This window comes from Quercus suber, unplaced genomic scaffold (assembly GCF_002906115.3).
Source record: "Quercus suber isolate HL8 unplaced genomic scaffold, Cork oak 2.0 scaffold_95, whole genome shotgun sequence".
Taxonomy (NCBI): domain Eukaryota; kingdom Viridiplantae; phylum Streptophyta; class Magnoliopsida; order Fagales; family Fagaceae; genus Quercus; species Quercus suber.
Genome location: NW_027069560.1, coordinates 1,511,377 through 1,534,080, shown reverse-complemented (window position 1 = coordinate 1,534,080; position 22,704 = coordinate 1,511,377). Strand labels below are relative to the sequence as shown.

The window sequence follows — 22,704 nt, the reverse complement described above, 5'->3', positions numbered from 1 at the left end:
TCATTTGTAAACACCTTATTTTGTACTGGTTAATAACTTTTAGTTCTTGGCCCTAATGATGATCTTCATATATCAACAGAGTTAATTGAAATTATCTTGATAATTCGGAAGTTATCACAACTCAAAAGTGCTCTAAATCGATTTGAAAACAATACTGAAAAATGCATAATGTATTCTTAATTACAATAATCAAACCAGGCCTTGTAATTAGATAACTCATCTCAAAGTTTTTTAAGCCTAGTAAAGTAAGCACTCAAAATGGACTAATATTGAGCAAGAAATGAGATTGCCTTCTAAATCTGAAAGATTCAAGGTGCATTCCTTTGTGCAAACCTCTCTTGAAGATCCAACCATACATCTCGAGCTGTCTACATGTAAATAATCACATTGGAAACTACGTCTTTAGAAATAGAATTGAGAATCCACGAGAGCACCATTGTGTTGCATCTTATCCAACGACTGAAAATTGGACAGTATTCACTGGTATATTGTGCCATTGACAAAACAAATTTTAGTCTTGGCTGTGAGAGCCATGATCATTGAGCGTGACCAAGTTTGATAGTTTTAGACAATGAGTAATTGGCTAACAAGAACTGGAGGGATATTCTACTGTTCGTAGTTGTAGGAGCAGTAATAGAATCAGAAGTTGCTGAAGCTTTAGCCATTGAAATGAAGGAAAGCTAATAGCTAAACTAGAATTCAAGGAAAACTATTCTTGAAGAAGAATTCAAAGGAAAATTAGGAAGATGAAAAAGAATTTTGAGAGTGAAATTCAAAATCTCAAAAGAGAAATTAGAAAAAAGATCTAAATAATCACAGGTGCTGCTCTGTTTATAAACACAGATACGGAGCCTAGGACTTGGTGGGAAAATGTAACAAACTCAACAAACTAACTAACAAGCCTAACAGAATGAAATCTAACTAACTAATTCTAGTTACAATTAATCAAATTACGACATGTGCAAAACTATTTACAACACTAATCACGTAAATGACATGTGAGCAAATAAAGGTGAAACGACTGTAGCTGTAGGCTTGTACTCTGAACGACTGTAGCCTTGTTATTGATAGTTCTGAGTTCTGACTCTTCTGAAACAAGAAACAAGAAAAAGAGAAAATAATAATTTAATAAATAAATAAAAAGAAGAAAGGGTAAGTTTGTCAGAGATGAAAGACAAAAGAAAGTCGGCGTGGTGTTTGGGTTGGGGCGTTGAAGCATGTGGTGGGGAAAATAGGTAAAAGAAAAAGGAAGAGAAAGGTGAGTGGGGTTTGGTTCGAACCAATGGTTAGAAATAAGTGAGAAAAAAAAAAAAATGATGGTGGGGTTTGGATTCCACGTTTGCGTTTCAGCAAACGCGTTTTTCTACTTTTTTTTTTTTTTTTTTTTTGGCCACATTTTTTGACTTTGAGAGACAAAAAATCTGTGCATGAACGGTGCGTATATTGTTTACGCACTGTTCATGCACTGTTTATGTAATAAAAAATATTAAAAATTGGTCCCACGATACTATTCACACATTTAAAAATTATTTTGCTACAGTGTTTTCAGTTTTTAGTTTCAGCAACAATAAGTTCAATCCAAACACACCCGATAGGCTCACAAACATTCTCACGATAAATTTTATATTACGGGTTGTGAAAGATAGGTAAAAAAATAATTTTTGTGGTGGGTTCAAGTTAAAACCTATAATAACTTACCGTCTATGATTTATTGTGAAATTGTTTTGAAGATATTCTAAACATGATATTTTTCAAAAATAATATATATAAGAACATTGGTAGAGGCTCCCCTAAAATTTTCTCCCTATACGAAGATAAGAACATATTTTTCATGTTTTAGCTAACCATTTTCTTTCATCCCATCAAATTCATTATTCCAAACCCTATTTTATTTAAATATTATTTTTTCATTTATTTTTTATTATTCCTCATTTTTCAACATATTCACCTTATTTTATCATAGTTACCAAGACAAGACAAAAAAAAAAAAAAAAAACATAATGAGTTTATTTTATGACAGTTACTAAGATACAAAAACAATATAAACAATGAGTTTAGGGAATGAATAGTATTCCATAAAAATAGAGAGCCAAGGTTCATAAAACTCATCTTTGGAATGAAATGGGTATGCTGATGCGAAAGTTTTTAGGTGTTTTTATTTATTTATTTTGGTTACCCATATTTACCACTTATCTTATTTTAAGTAATTTGCTACCAATGCTCTAAGAAATGGGACACTTAAAAAAAAAAAAAATTATGAAGAGAAAAATTTATGTAGAAATTGTTTATATAGCATATTGAGTAATTTTTTTTTTTTAATTTTTTATGTACAAAACTCTCTAATTAAAAATAAACTAATGTAACTTGTTTTTCTATTGAAAATTTTCAAATATTTTTCAATTGAAATTTAAGTAGATGCTAAAATTGAAATTTTTATTTTTAGAAATTTATGTAATGGATAAAAACTCTAATGGTTCTCAATTTCTACGTAAGAAACAATTATATTTTTGGTTTTTATAGTCATCCTAATAAAAAATAGATAAATGTACCAAAAATGAATTCTACACCTTTTCAAATCAGATACAAAATTTCATTCAGCATAATTATTTTTTAGTAAAAAGTTTCAGCATCCTATTAAATGTAATTTTCTAAAAAAATAAAATAAAATAAATAATACATTCTACTATAATACATTCTAAAAAATGCATTTTTTTTTAATATATATCTTCTGTACTGTTTTTTTGTTCCATTTTACATTCATCAATCACAATTTTTCATATATATTTTTTATTATCCTTTTTAAATAACAACATGATAGTATAACAAAAAAAGATGGAAAAGATTTGTATTCCTCACCTTTCCATTCGTTTCTCGACCTTTCACACTGGGAGATTCGGGACCACGACAGACTACCAAAAATGTGACATCTGCAAAATAAATTTTCTAATTAAGAATCCAATCAGTATTATTAACACTGACTGGATTCTTCGAAAATTCTAAATTTTATGTCGTATTAAAGTGTTGCCAATGCTAGACAGAACAACATGTTTGAGTCAATGCATGACCTATGGTATTCTATCTAGTCTTTACTCATTTTAATGGGGGTCTAAATTTAACATGTTGGTTAACAGCTCTAAGAAAAGAGAGCAATGGACATCTTTGCTTATGTATTTTTGAATTCCAGTTTGCTATTTTTCTACTTTGCATTATCGGATGCTGGTTACAGCATTACCCAAAACCAATCCCTCAGTGACGGCACAACATTGGTCTCTAAAGATGGAAGCTTTGTCCTGGGGTTCTTCAGTCCAGGTAACACCACTAACCGTTACTTGGGAATTTGGTTCAACAATATCCCAGTTAAAACGGTTGTTTGGGTGGCAAACCGGCGCAATCCAATCACAGACTTGTCTGGAGTGTTAATGGCAAACAGTGAAGGTAGTCTTGTTCTTCTCACCAAGAATAGGACAGTTGCTTGGTCGGTGAATTCAACAAATGAAGCCAGGAATCCGATGGTAGAGCTTTTAGATTCTGGAAATCTAGTATTAAGAGATGAGAATGAAGAAAACCCAGAAAACTATTTGTGGCAAAGTTTTGATTATCCTTCTGATACTTGGCTTTCAGGGATGAAGCTTGGATGGGACCTAAGGACTGGTCTGGAACGGCGCCTAACTGCATGGAAGAGTCCAGATGATCCATCTCCAGGAGAACTGAGTTGGGGGATTGAACTTCATAACTGCCCGGAGATAGTCATGAAGAAAGGCTCCGAAATTTACTTCCGGACTGGCCCATGGAATGGCATTGGTTTCACTGGTATACCAGACTTAAAGGAAAACCAGATTTACAACTTCAATTTTATCACCAACAAGGATGAGGTATACGTCATATTCCACAATATTAAAAAGTCTGTAATCTCAAGAGTAGTTTTGAACTCAACTCTCAACTTGTATCAGCGCTACGTGTGGGTTGAAGCAAAAAAAATATGGAGCCTGTACTTAACTTTGCCAAAAGATATATGTGACAGTTATAATATATGTGGTGCTTATGGCAATTGTATCATTGGTGACTCACCTGTCTGTCAATGTGTACAAGGATTCCAGCCTAAGTCATTAGAAACATGGAACCCAGAAGAGTGGTCTAAGGGATGTGTTCGAAGTATGCAATTGAGCTGTGAGGATAAAGATAAAATTGGGTTTGTTAAATTGGTGGGGTACAAAATGCCAGATACCACGTATTCTTGGTTGAATGAAAGTATGAATCTTATCGAATGCAGAGACAAATGTTTGAACAACTGTTCCTGTATGGCTTATACAAACTCAGATATTAGAAATGGGGGAAGTGGCTGCGCTATCTGGTATGGGGATCTAATTGATATTCGACTGATTTCAGCTACCGGGCAGAATGCTAATGGGCATGATGTATATATTCGAATGCCTGCAGAGCAAGGTATGGGCCTATAATCTTTGTTTCTATTTAATTCGTATATATTTTGATTAGGCCTTAATTAATATTTGTTCCTTACTTCCATACTCGTATGGACCTAAATATTTGTTTACATCTGTTTAATTGGATTAAAGTCTGTTCCAATAGTTGCATCTAAGATATTTTTGCTCTTCTATTGCCAAGTCAACCATGAAGAGGTGAAACACAAGAGAAAGATGAAGATGATAGTGATATTGGTGGTTTCCATGGCAATTGCCGTAGTTTTTGGAATTCTCTTGAGACCCTACTGCATTTGCAAGAGGACACATTTTAGAGGTAATTAATATCACTTTCTCTGACCCACTTAGAAAAAGATATTGCAAGATTGTTTAATTGAACTTCTTGAAACGTACAGAGCAGCTAGTCAATAAGAAGATGAACAAGAAAAGCTGTGATGCATTGCCATTTCATCCTATCTAAATAAAAAACCATTGTATGGAAGAAAATCTACATAATTGTTTTGTGCAAACATGAATCATTTGTACCCCTTTAGGTAATTGTTAGTATATTATTTTAACAAAGTTTTGAAATTATTTTTGTGAAAAATATAAAATACCGTAAAAAAAATTTAATTACAATTTTCATTTTAAAAAAAATTGAATATATTATAAAGTAATGCTTTTAGAGCATCGATCTATAAAGAGTCTGTTTAAGATTTTCTTATTTTATTGAAATTGAAAACTTTTTATTGAAAGTACTATACAAAAAGGTTAAAGTTAGCTGAAATAGTATAGTTGAACTCATGAATAGTACAAAAAAAATATAATAAGACCGGTGAATAGCAGTAAATATAAGCTAAATAGTAAACTAAGTTGACAAAAATAATCTATACCAATTTCTTTCGAAAGATTGAACTTTATTTATCCTCAATACTCCACAATTATTAGCAGTGGCAAATTCGCAAAAAATCATGGGTCATACTTGACTCAATTTTCTAGGAGACCTATGTCGTTATGTTGTTACTCATTCATTGAATTTCTGCACAATTACCCTTTTTTTTTTGTTGGTGGACAATTACCCAACTGGACTTAATGGTCTGTTTGAATGGAGGGAAAAAGGATGGGGAGTTGAGTAGAATAGGTAAAAATAAACTAATTTAGTACTAAATCTATTTTATTTACTCTACTTCTCCTCAATTCAAACAGACTATTATTTCAATTTTATTTAAATTTATTTGGACTTGTAGATGCTCAGTCAACCATTATGGCTGCCATGTAGTTTCAATTTCATACATGGTCCGTCATCTCTTCACTGAAATAACTGTACACTTCATAAGGATTCCTCCGTGACACGTGTCTGGTAAGTGATTATTTATTTTATTATGAAAACAAATGCCCCTTGCATACGTTTGGTTTGTGCCCCATAACCAATCTTCTGGTTTAGCCGTATTGCAAGGGGTATCCGTATTTGTGGGGTTTTCAAAAGTGTTTGCTCTTTTTTTTTTTTTTTTTTTTTTTTCTTTTTTTTTTTATATTAATTTTTTTTATTAACTAGTTTTAATGGCTCAAATTGAGCGGTTAAAAAATAACTTTTAATCTCAACTTTTGAATAAACAAAATTTAAAAGTGAAAACTTAAAACTAAAAAAATAAAAAACTCCATGGAATACTTGTATGTCTATTCCTTATTTTGCATGGAGATGTACTCCTTCCCACCAAGAAAAATATTCCTTATCTACAGTGGCAGTTCTAATAATTTTTTTTAGGAGGGTCAGTAGTGGTGGAGTTAGAAATTTGTCATGAGAGCAATTAAAAAAATAGAATGATTTTTTTTTTTTGGGTATATACAACTTCCATATTATATACAATAATCTAAAATAAATACAATTTAGTACACAATACAACTATATCGTGTAATAGTCTAAAAAATTATTAATAATTTAAAGATCAGTAAGACAAACAACCATTGAATGCATAATAACTTATTATACTTATATGTAATATTAATTAATAAAAACATATGATAAAGAAGAATAATAACAAACCTAGGAGTGGGACTAGGAGTAAATGTGAACTAAGAAAAAATAATAAACTAATATAAATTTTTGCTTTTGAAGTGTACGGTTTTTTAACCATACACATGGTTACTCTCTTAGAATTGGAACAAACAGAGATAAAAGCTAAGAAAACTACTTGATCAAATAAAGATAAAGACTAAGAAGACATAGATTGGAGAAAGAGAGATAAAGAGAATAAAGAAAGAAATCACAGATATAAATATAGATTAGTTGGTAGGAACGATAGTGTAATTTTTTGCTAATGAAAAAGAAAAGTGCAAGGAAAAATAACTTCATTTTGTAGTCAATGGAAAAGTAAGCTAGAGTCCTAGATAGAAGGTTTATTCATTTATTTATTTTTAACAAACGAGCAAAAATTTGAAACATTTTTTTCTTTATTATAAAATTAAATATTTTAAGAGTAGTGCTGTTGACATAACACTTGCACAAAAATTTCACAACAAAATATAGGTGACAAGTTGTTGAAGGTAGGTAAAAAAAAGTCATATATTAGGGAAAAAGGAAGGTAAAAAAGTGATGCTGATTGTTGGTCAAAATAAAAATTAGTTACAACTTGTCACTTACCTTTTATTGTGAAATTATTGTGAAAATAGCATCAAAATGATCATATTCAAGTTTATTTTAACTAGATTTAAATAAAATTTATGGTCAGGGTGTTCAAATATTTATTTTAGGAGAGTCAAAAAATCAACCCCTTGGGCAACACGTAACGCCACCCCCACTTATGCCCCACTTATGTACTCAGAAAAATTATTTCGTATGCATTGAGAAATGTATTCGTTGTCTACTAAGCAATAAGTAAGAATAAGTAATAGAGCCTTATAAATGGACAATACAACTAAGAGTTATGTGGCTTTGGCCCAAGGGTACCCAACATGTCAAGAGACTTTGAATTAGTTGAAGAGTGCCACAATTAATAAGAAGATGAGACGTCTCTATGGTAATTTGTATTTGCGGATTGGTATAAGTTTTTGGTGAGAGAGTTTTTCTCACTTGGTTATGAGGCTTTGTTGTGTCTTATTTATGATCAAGTACCTCGTTTCTTTGTTTTGTTCAGTTAGAAATGCAATGTTTTAATTTCTTATGTATAATGTGAACCCATCTTACTCTCAGCAGAGAAAATGAAGAACAATGAGATGATAGACCAACACATCGAAGGCCAAGTGAAGACTTAGAGCTCCCATTCTTTAGCCTGTCTACCATAATTGATGCGACTAACAACTTTTCAAGCAATAACAAGCTCGGTGAAGGTGGCTTTGGACCTGTATATAAGGTAACACTATAAAATTCTTTTAAAGAGACCTAAAAGAAGTAGTGATTATCATATTCAATACTAATATAATCTATTTACAAATGTGAATTTTTAGGGCACACTAACAAACGAAAAAGAAGTTGCTATAAAAAGGCTTTCACGGAGTTCTGGACAAGGATTGAGTGAGTTTAAAAATGAAGTTATATTGATTTCCAAATTGCAACACCGAAATCTTGTTAGGCTTTTGGGCTATTGCATTGAAGGAGAGGAGAAAATTCTAATTTATGAATATATGCCCAACAGAAGCTTGGACTTCTTCATTTTTGGTTTGAATTTTTCCCAAGCCTCATGAATTTATGTTTATTTAAATAAATTACAAATTCTTTTTTTATTTTTCAATTTGGACTAGTATTAATATAAATGAGAAACATCCAGATCAAAGGAGAGCTAATGTTTTAGGTTGGTCTATGCGCTTCAACATTATCTGTGGGATTGCGCGAGGGCTTCTCTATCTTCATGAAGATTCTAGTTTGAGGATTATACATAGAGATCTCAAAGCAAGTAATATTTTACTAGATAGTAAGATGAACCCAAAAATTTCTGACTTCGGCATGGCAAGAATCTTTGGTGGAGATCAAACTGAAGGAAATACAAATAGAGTGGTTGGAACATAGTAAGTATTCTTTACATGTTTTATTATTGACACTTTGTTTTTCCAATAAAAGAGTTTTATTCTTAATGATGTTTTGCAGTGGGTATATGGCACCAGAATATGCAATTGATGGCTTATTTTCAATAAAATCTGATGTCTTTAGCTTTGGAATATTGTTGTTGGAGATATTAAGTGGAAAGAAAAATCGAGGGTCTTTCTATCAAGACCATAGTCTAAACCTTGTTGGACAAGTGAGTTCACAAAAGATTTGACTCTCTACTTTTCATATAATGTTACAAATAATGATGGTAAATTTTGAAATGTTTCAGGCATGGAAATTGTGGAAAGAAAATATGCCTTTGAAACTGATTGATACTTGCTTAAAGGACTCTTGCATCCTATCGGAGATTGAACGTTGCCTCCATATTAGTTTCTTATGTTTGCAACAACATCATGAGGATCGGCCTAACATGTCATCTGTGGTTATGATGTTGCATAGTGAAAGTCCATTACCAGAACCCAAAGAGCTTGGTTTCTTTGTAGGAAAAAAATCATCGGTATCAAGTAAGAACCAATCATCCTCAACCAATGAAGTTACTATTACGTTGTTAGAGGCTCGATAGTCAAACATCATATCAATTGCATTATATTGTATGGAGAAGGAATGATCACCCCTAAATGCAGCCATAATCTTATATATGATACCACCAGATGCACCTTGGTACTTCCATCCACTAAACGATCCTATGATTGTTATTCTTCATTTGTTCACTACATAAGTTGTATTCCCCCAGGTATGTGATATTTGTCTTATTTGAACATTGCAAATTAAGAGTCTTGTTAACAAGTGCTCTAAGGGCACAAATTTAAAATTAATAAATGCTCAATTATGAATTGTAATGCACATTATTCAAAGAACAAAATACACTTGTTAATGATTCAATAGTTTGCAATCACAAATTCACTGTTTATGTGTGTATTTTTTGGATATATGTGTACTATTTAACTTAACTTTTTGAAATATATATAACATTTAATGCACCTAAATCACTGCTCTTAGGGAATTAGTGCCAAAATGAATCTATTTAAAAAGTATATATATAAGACTATATATAGAAGGTGCGAGAAATAAAGAAGCCCTAAACCCTCTCTTAGCACCTCAACTGGCACCTCATGAATTGTTCAACAAAGGCATTCAAGGTTCAAATCCTCCTTTTCCATTGTAATTATTGAATAATAATAATAATAATAATAATAATAATAATTATTGATAGGCTAAGAATGTATTGACCCATTTGGTAACTTAATCAATTAATTTAGCCAAGTGAAATTAATTAGATTCAATTACATGCAATAAGCATAGTAGCACAAACAAATCACCAACTAAGTTAAATGCAACGGGAAATAAATTTAACACAGGAGATTTGTTTACGAATGGGGAAAACCACCAAGGCAAACCCCACCGAGTGAATTTAAGGTCACCACTCTTGAGAATCCACTATTATCAATATAAGCGGTTACAAGTAAAAGAATCACAGTACTTAATACCAACCTACAGTTGAATCCTTACCCCAATACCAATTGGAATTGTAATGTAGTGACAATCTCTCCTTTCAATGCACGACTCCTAGTACGTGACTAACCAATTGTGCAAGGATCCAAGTACGTGACTAACACACCAACTTGAGGAAGATGTTGGTTGCAAAGTTTTTCAGTTCATCCAACGATGAAGATCAAGAAACTCCTTGGCACAAAGACATAGCAGCTTCTTCAAGGAATATGATGAGCTAGGGCAAATTCTATATCCGGTCACAATTTGCATGCATAATCAAATTGCATTAAGTTGCATCACTTTGCATCACCTTTGACAACCCTTAAAATAATCCTTATATATGTCTAGGGTTTGAGAAAAGAAACCCTGTACAAATACATAGGATATGCGTGAAATCAGATTTGAAAATTTGAATTTCGTAATTCTCGATAGATACAACTTTTGTCGAGTTGCTGTCGAGCATCAGTATTAACCTCGATGGATATAAATTTGTCAAGATATCTGTCGAGCTTTAATGAGCAGAACTTCTTTACTTGTTTCTTGGACAAATTTCCATGGCTTCAATACTAAACTTGAACTCTTGTTCCTTTAAATACTAAACCCATCATAGATTTACCAAATTATAAGTAAAGTACATTTTGTCAAAGAATTAGCCAATTTACATAACATATGTCTCTAACAATATCCACATATGTCATAACAATAATAATAATAATTGTGGTGGCTTAACCCAATTGTACAAGAGCTTTGGGCTGAGGGCCTAATTTACTTGTATTCTGGGTTGCGTTTATCCCACAGTGGGATACCCGAGAAATGGTGTTATGGTTTCTGATGAAGTTAAAGAAAGGTTTGAGCCCTTAACTCTATTAACCCTGACCTAGCCAAGATGATGACTATGTAGCCAACCATTTTTTTCTAGAATTCGAATAGGTTTCCTTAATCCTGAAATATATCTTTACTCGCTACTCTTGTGTTTCTCTCTCCCTTTTTTTTTTCCAACCCCTTTCTCAAACTTTTCTTCCCCCTTTTATAGCATTCCTTTAGTGAGTTCACCACATGAGGGGTGGTCTTCCCCAAGCAAGTGGGTCCCTTTCTACTTTATATTCTTGACCAGATGGGAGCAGGCCATAGTCTTGGGCTGGCTTTCGTTCATGATTCGTACAACAACAACAACAACAATAATAATAATTGATCGTGGGCTGAATCAAGTTCCTTTCGTCCATAATGGTCGTCTATGACCAAACCACGTCTAGATTAGTTCATAAGAAAGGGAGCCAAATATAAGGTACCATGGGTAATGAATAGGCTCCGTCCTCAAGCGTTATGATCATCCAAGATAATCTAGTCGTCCATGTCACAAAAATGGACGACCAAATGACACTTAGTCAATTTCAGAGGATTTCCTACAGACACCAAACAATTGGACCACGTTCTATTATTCTGGAATGTGGGGAGGATTCCCAAAATCTGCTCCATTCTCTCCACAAATCCCACACATCTCCCATGATGGTAGTGGATCCGAATAAGTAGACCCACTAAAAACTCTCTATAAAAGGGATCTAACTCCATCAACCGAAGGTACGTTAGCCTACTCACTATCCTTGTGTTCTAGAGAAAAAACTGACTTAATCGTTAGAGAATTCTTGGCCGGTTCACCCCAGTCACCCATGACAGTTATTTTCTTTCTCTTAAGGTCATTAAATCATCGTTGTAGCCCGGAGCATTCAGCCTACTAATTTTCGTGCATCATCAATAATAATAATAATAATAATAATAATAATAACCATCGCACACCCTTGGTGTGACAGTCACTCTACAAGTATAAGTACTTGTGAGGCGTGGGAGGCAAGGGCCGGGGTTTAAGTCTCCAGATAGGAGCTTCACACACACATACACATAAACTAGACTAGAGTAGAATTTATATCTTGTTTAAAAATAATAATAATAATAATAATAACACTCTTCTAATGACAAGTTGACAACATGCTATAAATCTACAAATTAACAAAATTTGTTTAAATCCCACCCAACATACTAGTCCAATATTACGTTGAAATGCGATAAAAGGAGGGCAAAATTTTTCTTTTTATTGGAATGATTCCAATGCTACTATCATTTGGTTATTCTGTTCATTCCTAGTAGTTAAATATTTTCTTCAACTAATATCTTTTTTATTCTTTTCTATATGGAAAATGCTAAAGTTGTTACAAGTTTATATATATATATATATATATATATATATTTGGAGAATAAACTACAACTTTACTTTTTTTTTTTTTTTTTAAGAATACTAAGTATTTTATTACACACACAAGGGGAGAGAGGAGAAGGTTTTAAAGAAATTGTCAGTGGTGTATATCCAAAAGTGCCTAACTACAACTTTACTAGATAAACCTTATAAATGGATATGACAATGAATGTGATTAGTAAACTTTAAACACCTCATAAATGATTATTTGAATTGTTTTTTGGTTGTTAGGGCATATGTGAATCATGTTATGAACATATGTTAATATTTTATGTAATTGGTTAATCCTTTGACAAAATGCATTTTACTTGTAATTGGGTAGATCTAGGATATGTTTAATGCTTCAAGAAACAAGGTTTCAAGTTCAAATGTTAAAGCCATGCAAGTCTGTCCAAGAATCAAGTGAGAAAGTGTAGGATTTTAAAGCTCGACCACTAGCATCTATTGAGGTTTGAAAGCTGCTAAAGCCCATGGCTTGACAGCTAGCTCGATAGATGGCTATCAATCGAGGTTTATGAAACTCAGTTTTTCAGAGCTGTTTTTCATCCAATCTGTGAGTATGTGTTTAAGCTTTCGTTTCTCACAACCCTAAACATATATAAGGATTATTTTAAGGGCCGTAAAAGGTTACACACAGTTGCATAAGTGCAGAGCAAAGTCTTGTTTATGCAAAGTGTGACCGGAAACCTAGTTTGCCCTAGTTCTTCTTTCTCTTGAATAAACTACTGTGTTTGTACACCATAAGGTTTTGTGTCCAAGCAAATTCATGATCTTCATCGCGTGATGAACAGAAGAACTTTGCAGCCAACATTCTTCTCTAGTTGGTGATCAAGTCGCATACTGGGATCCGCGCAATTGGTTAGTCACGTAGTGGGAGCCGTGCATTGAAAAAGAGAAATTGTCATTACAAAATAAGTTCAATTGGGTATTGGGGTAAGGGTTCAACTGTAGGTAGGTATAAGTTGCTGAGATTCCTTTACTTGTAACCGCTTGTTTTGATAATAATAGATTCTCGGGAGTGGTGACCTTAAAATTACCCGGTGTGGTTTTTTGCCATGTAGGTTTTCCCTATTCGTAAACAAATCACCGTGTCAATTTATTTTCCGCTGCATACTTAATTTAATTGGTGATTTGTTTGTGCTACCTCGCATCTTGCATGTTAATTTGACTAATTAATAAACTTGGCTAATTAATCAATTAATTCATCACAAGAGGTCAATACATTCTTGGCCTATCATTGGTGATTAGTAACACATCGTTTTTTTTTTTTTTAATTATTTATTTAAGTAACACAATAGTTTGAACTATGTAGTAAAATTATAAGTATCCTTAGCATTACTCTTTTTATATTGTCAACTTCAATTTCCCCATTTTGTTCAAAGCACACGAGGAGAGTTACATGCATAGGCTTATTTGCAACCCCACCACCAAATAGGGGAGGAAAGCCCTTACGTGTTTTTGTAAAATATTTTACCAAGTTTTTAAAGATAAAACATTGTATAGTATTTTACAAAGGATTTAATGATCAACGAAAAATATTTTCAGGTTTGACCAAATATTTTCAGGTAAAATGCTAAAAATATGTTCCGTAAATTATTTTACAACAAAATAAATAGTCTAGATTGCATTAGCATTGGCTATATAAAATTTAAGACATGATGGTCCTAGACTTTTATAAATGTCTGTGATCTTACATGTTTCAAAAGTTGTCCACTTCAGCTTCACGAATTAACAAATACAATAAAGCATGACATCATAAAAATATGCATAACACACCAATGAGAGTAGACATGGCAAAATGGGTGGGTCGGGTCAGGTCAATTGGGTTGCGGGTTAGGTCAGATTGGCTTGTATTTTTCACATGAATTATTTTATTTTTTTTATTTAAAGAAAAACAACTTGTATTTGCTATTTGGAAAGTCATGCAACAAATTACTTAATGTAAAATACATTACTTTGAATTCACCACTTATATTAAGAATGAACTCAAACTTATTAATACTTATTCAATACTTTTAAAATTATACAAATCTCAACATTACTAACTAAAACAAAATTACACAAAAATAAGTAAAACAAATACAAAAGTTTTTATTTTTACACAATATCAACATCCCAAAATATAAAACAAAATTACAATCGACTTATTGGATAACTTATTTGACAAAAAATAAAAACATATAAGAAATTTACAATCTTGAAAATTAATTTTATAGTCTATTATCAATTGTGGTTGGCACTCTACTTCAATTTGAGAATATACATTAAAGTTTGATTGCTTACTTATTTATGTATGGTCTCTTTTGTGAATATCATATCATTGTTAAGCAACACACACTCTAGGAAATATCATAATTTATTTTGAAAAGTCGTTTATTTTGGACATAAATTATTAAAAAATAGGTCTAAGCATTCATAATTTATGCTAATTTGATACTTTGGCTTTTACTATTTTCACATTTATGAATGTTTCTCACACATATCTACAATTTTAAATTTATGTTTTTTACTCTACTATAACCAAATTATCTTGGCATGTACTTTGCTATTTGATATCTAAAAATCTTTACTTATTATAGAATGCTCAACCATTTATCTTTCAATTCATTTGCATGTAATTATGTAAATGTCTCAATTTTTTCCTTAAAGCTCACAACAAACAATTAAATTAATATTGTCTTAATTTTATTATTCTTTTTACCAAAAAGAGTTTTAAAAAATGGTTCGGGATACGGGTCAGGTTGACTCGCCAAAAACAAGGTCGGGTCACGGGTCAATTCTTTTTTGCTTCGGGTAAAAAAAAATCGGGTTTGAGTCAGGTATTTTTTGGGTCGGGTAAGAAAATTCTAACCTATTTTGCCTTGTCTAAGTGAGAGGATTCCTGACAACAGAAATTTGTGAGTCAACTAACAATTCTCACAAGAGGGGAAATTTTGGAAACTGACATTGAGGAAAATTCAATTGAAGCATTTCTTCGAACAATATGACAAGACTCGAGAAACCAAAACTCTTAACCACTAAGGGCCTATTTGGTTTACTCTTAACTCAAAACTCATTTCTCATTTCTCATTTCTTATCACTTAGTCGGGTCACGGGTCAATTCTTTTTTGCTTCGGGTAAAAAAAAATCGGGTTTGAGTCAGGTATTTTTTGGGTCGGGTAAGAAAATTCTAACCTATTTTGCCTTGTCTAAGTGAGAGGATTCCTGACAACAGAAATTTGTGAGTCAACTAACAATTCTCACAAGAGGGGAAATTTTGGAAACTGACATTGAGGAAAATTCAATTGAAGCATTTCTTCGAACAATATGACAAGACTCGAGAAACCAAAACTCTTAACCACTAAGGGCCTATTTGGTTTACTCTTAACTCAAAACTCATTTCTCATTTCTCATTTCTTATCACTTGAACTTAGTTTTCATAACTCATATCTCTATCTCTACTTTTTCCTTAACTCTATCTTATTTTTGTTTGGTTTCAAATATGGGTGAGCTTAACTCAAAATTTTGACAAAGTGGTAGAGCCCATGTACTGTGTAGATTAAAACAATAACATGTCTCTCTCCTCCATCTCTTTCATTTTTCCTCTCCTCTTTCATGAAGCCTGAAACATTGAAACCTTTCTCCTCCCATTTCGGCTTCTACCACCTCCAACAACCCACAAACCCACCAATTTCAATTCTCAAAAACCCAACCCACCGCCATTGTTTTGCATCCACCACCATATATAAATCACCAAAATTCAAACCCATCCACCATAGCAGATCCACCAACACCTTCAACATCACAGCAAATTCTTTTACATATATATAATGAAAATAAAAATAAAAAGAAATACCAGAAAAAATTACCCCACAAAATCCACAACTCCAAGCTCAAAAAACACACCATAACCCGATTAAAACGCAAATTACAACTGAAATCGAAGTCCTCTGCCATCCTCACGTAAAGAAAAAGAAAGAATGAAGAAGAATAATAAGAAGCTGAGAAAAGAAACCAGAGTGAAGAAGAAGGAAAGAAAAGAAAAAAGAAAAAAGAAAAAAGAGAAGAAGATGAAAGAACCCAGCCATGAAGAAGAACAAAAAAGAAAAAGAAAAAGAAGAATGGCACTGTGAAGAAACAACCCATCAAGAAAAGACTATAACAACCCAGAAAAAAAGAATGGCGCTCGCCAAAAATGCCCAGAAAAAATCGGTGTGAAGAAAGAAGCTGCAGCTGTGAAGAAACAAAGAAAGAAAAGAGAAGAGAAGAATGGCACTAGAGTGAAGAAGGAAGAAAGAAAAAGAAAAAAATTAAAAAAAAAAAAAATAGAAAGAAAGAGAGAACTAGAACATGGCGTGTGCCCGAAGAAGAAAGTAAGAAAGAGAATTGATGTGACGAGACTTTTGGGTCCCATTATTTTTATGTATTTACTAAAATGCCATGTAACTCATAACTTGGAATGTGAAAACACTAAAATTGTGTTTTCAGTTTCCATCATCCAAACTCAAAATTTTGAGTTTTTGAGTGATGAAAACAGTCATCTAAAACCAAGCCAAACACTTTGTCATTTGTGGGACCCACTCATTTTGGATGATGGATCATGAAAACTAAGTGATATCACTGAGTTTTCATGCTATCCAAACATGCTCTAAAATTCTTATCTATTGTCATAAAATTTCTTACTCTTTTTGAATTTGTTTTTTAAAGCCAAAATTCCATTAAACAAATCATATTTTGAGGAAGCAAAACCCATGAAAAAGGAAGAAATTGAACAGATCCAAACCAATTAAATATCTACCAATATATAAATAAGTGACATTGATTCTAAATTTAAAAAAAAAAAAAATCAAAATACAATGAAAACCAAAAAAAAAAAAAAACAAAATGGGTGTTTTGGTCACCTATTTCATGTATAGGCTCAACAGGGAGTTAAATAGTCCAATTTTAAAGCATTTTCAGCTTTGGACAGAGAGTTTCGCGATTGTTTCGTGAGTATCTCGCGAGTAAGGCTTACCCGTGAAAATTTCGCGAGTACTTTCGCGAGTCAGCTTCCCGTGAAAATTTTCAGATCAGCTTTCTAAAGGGCATTTGTGGGTCTTTTGTTTTAAACTTCTCCCATCTTCTCCCAAACCCCTATTTTAATGCTTCAACATCAAAACCCAACTAAATTCAAGTATTTTTCATTCCATAAACATCTCTAAGGTAATCTTTAACTCTTTTCATTGATTTTGATCCTTAGATTACGTTTTTGGGGGGTTTTATGTTCATAGTTGGGATTTTCTCAAATGGGAGTCGGAAAACTTATTTTCTGTCAATCTTTTTGATTGGGCTTTGTTTTAAATGATAATTTGCTTTGGATGTTGGCCCCTTGTGGCAAAAATAACATGTATTTAGGCAAGATTTTCATATGTTCTTGCATTGTTCATCATATATGTGTAGTGAGTGCACTCTAAGTGTTTGATAAAATGCCTATATGACATTTTCTTATTGTTTTGGACTCCGATGAGTACCAAATTTTGGAAATCACCATAATTATTCATGTTTATCATGTTTTGATCTTTGGTGGTGTGTTTTGTACACTTTGCCCCTTGAGTGCCTTGCTCATGCATTGGTCATGCATCTCACATGCACATTAGATGCACAGTAGCTGCACCTTACTGCACACACTCTAACACTTGACATGTTTTTGCTTTCACTCATGCTAGTTAAGTTCTTTTTAGACCTTTTAGCACATATAACATGTTCTTGTGTCAATGTCTTGTCTAGGTTTACATCATGTTCCATCATCCTTAGCATGTCATGTTCTTTATGCTTTGTAGCATTGTTTTAAAATGTTTCTGTTTTATGTTTGAGTTTCATTTTCTCATTCATCTTACACCCCTCATGCATCATCTTTTACCCTTGTTCATATCTTCTTTTCTTTCCCTCCTTCCCCTTGATTAATTTGTCTATTTGTGACAAAAAGGGGGAGAATATCGTCATTTCTATATGACTCATGTGCACACTCTTAGGGGGAGAAAGCCATAGGGGAGATGCATATACCAAGGGGGAGAAGACATTGTTTTTGAGAAAACATTGATTTACTTTATGCTTATTTTCTCGTTGCTTTATGATGCTTTGTGTTACTTTTAGTATCTATGCTTTGCATCATGTTTATGTGTTGGAACACTTTTGTACCCAGGTTGCTTTTGTAAGTTTTTAGGGTTTGTTTCCATGCATGTTTTGTAGGCTTTTATGGTTTGTGCCATGCATATGCAGTATCTTGTTTATGCAGCCTTTATACTTGTGTTCTTGAAGTTTAATGTCATACATTCTACTTCGATACAACACTCTTGTGCCCTAGTAGGATTTTTCCTAGATGCAAATACTTCGTGTATTTTGCATTGGTTGAGTGTTGGATTTGCAAATGATACTCTTCAAATGAGCTTATCATCTTGCATGTCCGGATGTTCATTCCTTGTGTGAATGAGCATAGTGATTACTTTTGTATAGTGATTGCTTGTTTGATCTTGCCATGGTTTATTACTTTATTCCATTTTGCTTGATTGCATTCTACTTGTTACATTATACTTGACTTTTTATCGCCTGATTTACCTTGAGGGTCTAATGTGTTTTGTGCAAGTATTTCAGGTTACAGGTATACATGTGCCAAGTTCATCACAGCTTCTGGATTTAGGTGTGAGTGAGTTTTGCCATTGTTCCCAAACTCATATTTAAGTCTAGAGTCTGTTATAGGGTGTTTTGTCATGGAATAGCTAAAGGGGGAGATTGTAAAGTTGTGATTTACAACTATGTTTTATATTGACTTTATTCCATGACAAAATGTGTTGTAATTACTTTAATTCGTTTCCTTGTATTTTGTGGGATTTAATTGTATTGGGTTTAGTATCAAGTTGGTGAAGACTCAAGTTTTATTGAAGATCAGTGGATCTCGCGGGTGTGTCGCTGGAAGCTAACCCGTGAAAGAGCCATGTGAGAAGCACATGACTGGAAGCTGAAGAGTCGTGCTAGGCTGTCGTTTTTGCGAGTGTCTCGCGGGTAAGGCCTTCTCGCGAGACAGTCGCGAAACATTCTGCCTGGAGGTTTTTTAAGAGTGACTTTCTTACCCTTCACCCATACTGTATATACCTTCATTACCCACAAATGTAGGAGAGGCTATTCAGAGAGAAAAACCCTAGAGAGGTTTTCAAAAACACACACACCCATCTTTTGAGAGAGAGCTACTCATCCTTAGTGAGAAATCATTGTAGTCTCTTCTCCATCCCTCTCCCATTATCATAGCTTGAGAGGAGATTTGTACCCAAATATAACCCACATCTATTCAGAGTGTAGAAAGTGTTTTGGAGTTGTTGGGAAGCATTGGAAGAAGCCAAGAATGGCAGATGCAACATGGAGCTTGTTGCGGGATTCGGAGAACTAAGACAAGACACGGTTCCGATAAGCCTTGTTGGAGTAGGAGCTTGGAGGGCTTAGGTACATCGGGTAGATTAGGCTTGGAGGGTCTCTTACTAACCCATGTATCCCAACTGATTGTCTAGTGGATCGATTTCCGCTTGGAGGGCGGCGGAGAGGTTTTTCGCCAAGTTCTTCGGTTTCCTCTTCGAAAACACGTCTCGGTGTTTTCTGTGTTTGCATCTTTCTTCCCTACTCTTTTATATTCCATTATACTGCTGTGTTGCTTAGTTTATGGATTAGAGTAGGTTATTTGCTTATCCGCTTGCATTTACACTATTCCGCACTTTGTATTAAGTTAGTGTAAAAACTATCGAGCTGTAACTTTAATTGGGGTGTCTAAATTGCTCTTGTGTTTTCAACACATTTCTGAGCTTTCAATCTCCACTTCAACAATAGTGAATGACGTGATAACGAGGATGGCGCTGCCAGTGCCACGCTGGACATGAGACGCTCTGAGTGCAGTTGGGTTGATCGGGGTTAGCTGGTTATGGGTGTGGGTTGATTTCATGGTGTGGATTTCTTTTATGGGTGTTAGGCTGATTCGATGGTGTGGGTTGATTTGTGGGTCTGGGTTGATTTGGTGGCTTAGGATGTGCAGGTTTGTTTGTTTTTTTTTTTCCCTTCTCTTACTGTTGTTTGTAATTACGGTGGATTTGGCTGGTGTCTGGTGGCAGTGATGGTGGTGGATGTGGTGCCTGGTAGTGCTGGGTTGAGAAAGAGAGAGACAAAGGAGAGAGATAAAGAGAGAGGAAGAATAAAAAATGATAAAGAAAGAATATTTAAATGAGGTGTTAAAAAAAATAGAAATTTTGATGTAAGAGATAATTGTAAAGTGATGTGTTATATGTTATAAAGTTTGTGTTTTAGATGCTAAATGCTAAAATTTTGAAGATGTTTGATGGGAATGCTCTAAGCCAACATCCTGTATGCATGTGAAAGGCACGCACGCGAACATAAAATTAATTACAAACCAATGAAGAGAGAGAAACCAAGGCAATTTTAAGAGAGAGATTTTTAGGAGAGAGAAAATCAAACTAGACCCACCATTCATCTCATCGAAGTTGGAGATCATGATCTCGGAGTTAAGGCACTGGTCCTAGTCTTGATGGTGCTGTTCATGGGTAGATAAGTTTATTTTGCAAACATTTTGTAAAATGTTTCACGAAATGGTTTTGATGGTTGGCATTCTTGGTTGTTATTTTCCACCTAATTTTGGTCTTTGTTACATAAAAGTGGTTAGAAAATATTGCCTTTTAACTTTATTCCCATTCCAATTGCAAGAAACTTGTATGTTTTGAAATACCCAAGTTTTGATTTAAGAGGTTGTCATGTATTTTTCTTGTAAACGAGATGTTTATCTGTACTTTGAGTTGGTGAAGGTCAAGGTGTTTGGCATAGCTTTGCAAATGAACAATCAATAGATTCAGAATTAGTTTGTTAGTAATATTTTAGAGGAGTTTCATGAGTTTTAATAGCTACAAAGTTGGCTTCACTTAGCCTGAGTTCATCGGTGGAATAAGTTTGTATTGTGAGCCCACAATAGAGTGGTCGAGAGACTTAAGACCGATGTGATCTGCAGCAGGAACACGAACGATGGTCTGGTTTGATCTTCTCTCTCTTAGGTTTCTCCCTCTATCTCTTCGTCAAAATTGCCTTGGATTCTCTCTTTTCATCTGTTGGAAACAATTAAATTTGAGTAATTTTATGTTCGCGTGTGTATGACGTTAAGTTTTTAACAGAAGACTAATAGGAGGTGTCAATTTGGCAAATGTGTGAAGTTTAGGTATTAAATTGACTAAAATAAAAGTTTAAAAGATGTCAAGACCACTGTCCTAAAGTTTAGGAGGTGTCGTGGCATTTTTCTCCTTTTAATTGTAACTGACAGAAATTTAGACCCCTTAAACAACCAGATTGTGTAGCCTAGATTAATTAGCCAAGTTGTTACTTAGTCAAATTAAGCAATTCTAGGTTAAAACAATCCAAACAATCATATCAAGAATATAAAGCAGCGGAAAATAAATAACACAAGATATGATCACCCAGGAAACTACACGGTAAAAACCTGGGGAGGATTTGACCCACCGATCCTCAAGGCATAACAGAATTCACTATGAAAGAATTGAAGTTCTTACAGAAGGACTACAAGCTCCCCGCTCGACTTCCTAATGCTACCCACCAGTAAAACTTCCTGACACGACCACGCGCAGGCTCCGAATCCACGGACTACTTCTTTCTTGAATTCTTCAATCAGCTACAAGCTCCCCGCTTGCTTTTCTTTTAATCTCCAATGATAGCAACCTTGTTGATCATCAAGATGTTGAAATAATCTCTACCTTAAAAACCCTAAGTTTATGTGAAGGAAAGCTCCTCAAGGATCTCACAAGAGATTCACATAAACCGCAAATATGAGCAACAAAGACTTAGAGAGGTTTGGGTACAAAACCCTAAAAATAAAAGGAGGCACAAGAGGCACTCTAATCTCTCTCTCAGAAGTCCCAAAAACGTTCTAGGGTTTTCCTTATATATAGAAGTGTTTTACTTGAACCCCAAGACGTTTAAATAGAGTTTGGGCTGAACTGGAACTCTGCAGAAAAATAAATCTGTACGTGGTTCGATCGATCGAGTCTAATTTTCGATCGATCGAGCCTTATAGATTTAGTCCAATAAATCTGCACTCACTCGATTCCAGTTTTACAAATAAACATACTTTGAGCAAGCCTAAACAAGACTAAACAACCTGTTTTGATCATGGTTTGCCAACAATACAAATTAGAGTTCTAAATACATAAATTCCTAAATCTTTAGAACCTAACAGTAACTGATCAACTTTTTGAAACATTAGTTAATTAAAAAAGTATTTGATCATTTGCTTTTATTGCTTTTCAATATAGCCCAAGTACCCATCAGATTCCTCTTTAATGGAAACCCAATAGTAACTGTTAACAAAAGCCAAAGTTTAATTGACCTCAGTTTTTAATCTTAAAAAAAAAAAAAAAAAAAAAAAAAATCAAAGCTGTTGGAAGAAGACATCCATTGCAAAGGCTGGCCAACAGAGGGCGTTGGTTAATTGG

At 33.7% G+C, this 22,704-nt stretch overlaps 1 protein-coding gene across 1 annotated transcript; it reads left to right on the top strand.

The window, feature by feature from the left end:
* Nucleotides 1–3,149: 3,149 nt before the first annotated feature.
* Nucleotides 3,150–9,022, top strand: LOC112027765 (G-type lectin S-receptor-like serine/threonine-protein kinase At4g27290). Its single transcript, XM_065774616.1, has 8 exons — nt 3,150–4,443; nt 4,588–4,755; nt 5,666–5,693; nt 7,639–7,768; nt 7,863–8,073; nt 8,183–8,420; nt 8,500–8,650; nt 8,729–9,022. Exons 1-8 carry the CDS (start codon nt 3,150–3,152, stop codon nt 9,020–9,022), a joined length of 2,514 nt encoding a protein of 837 aa, XP_065630688.1.
* Nucleotides 9,023–22,704: the final 13,682 nt, after the last annotated feature.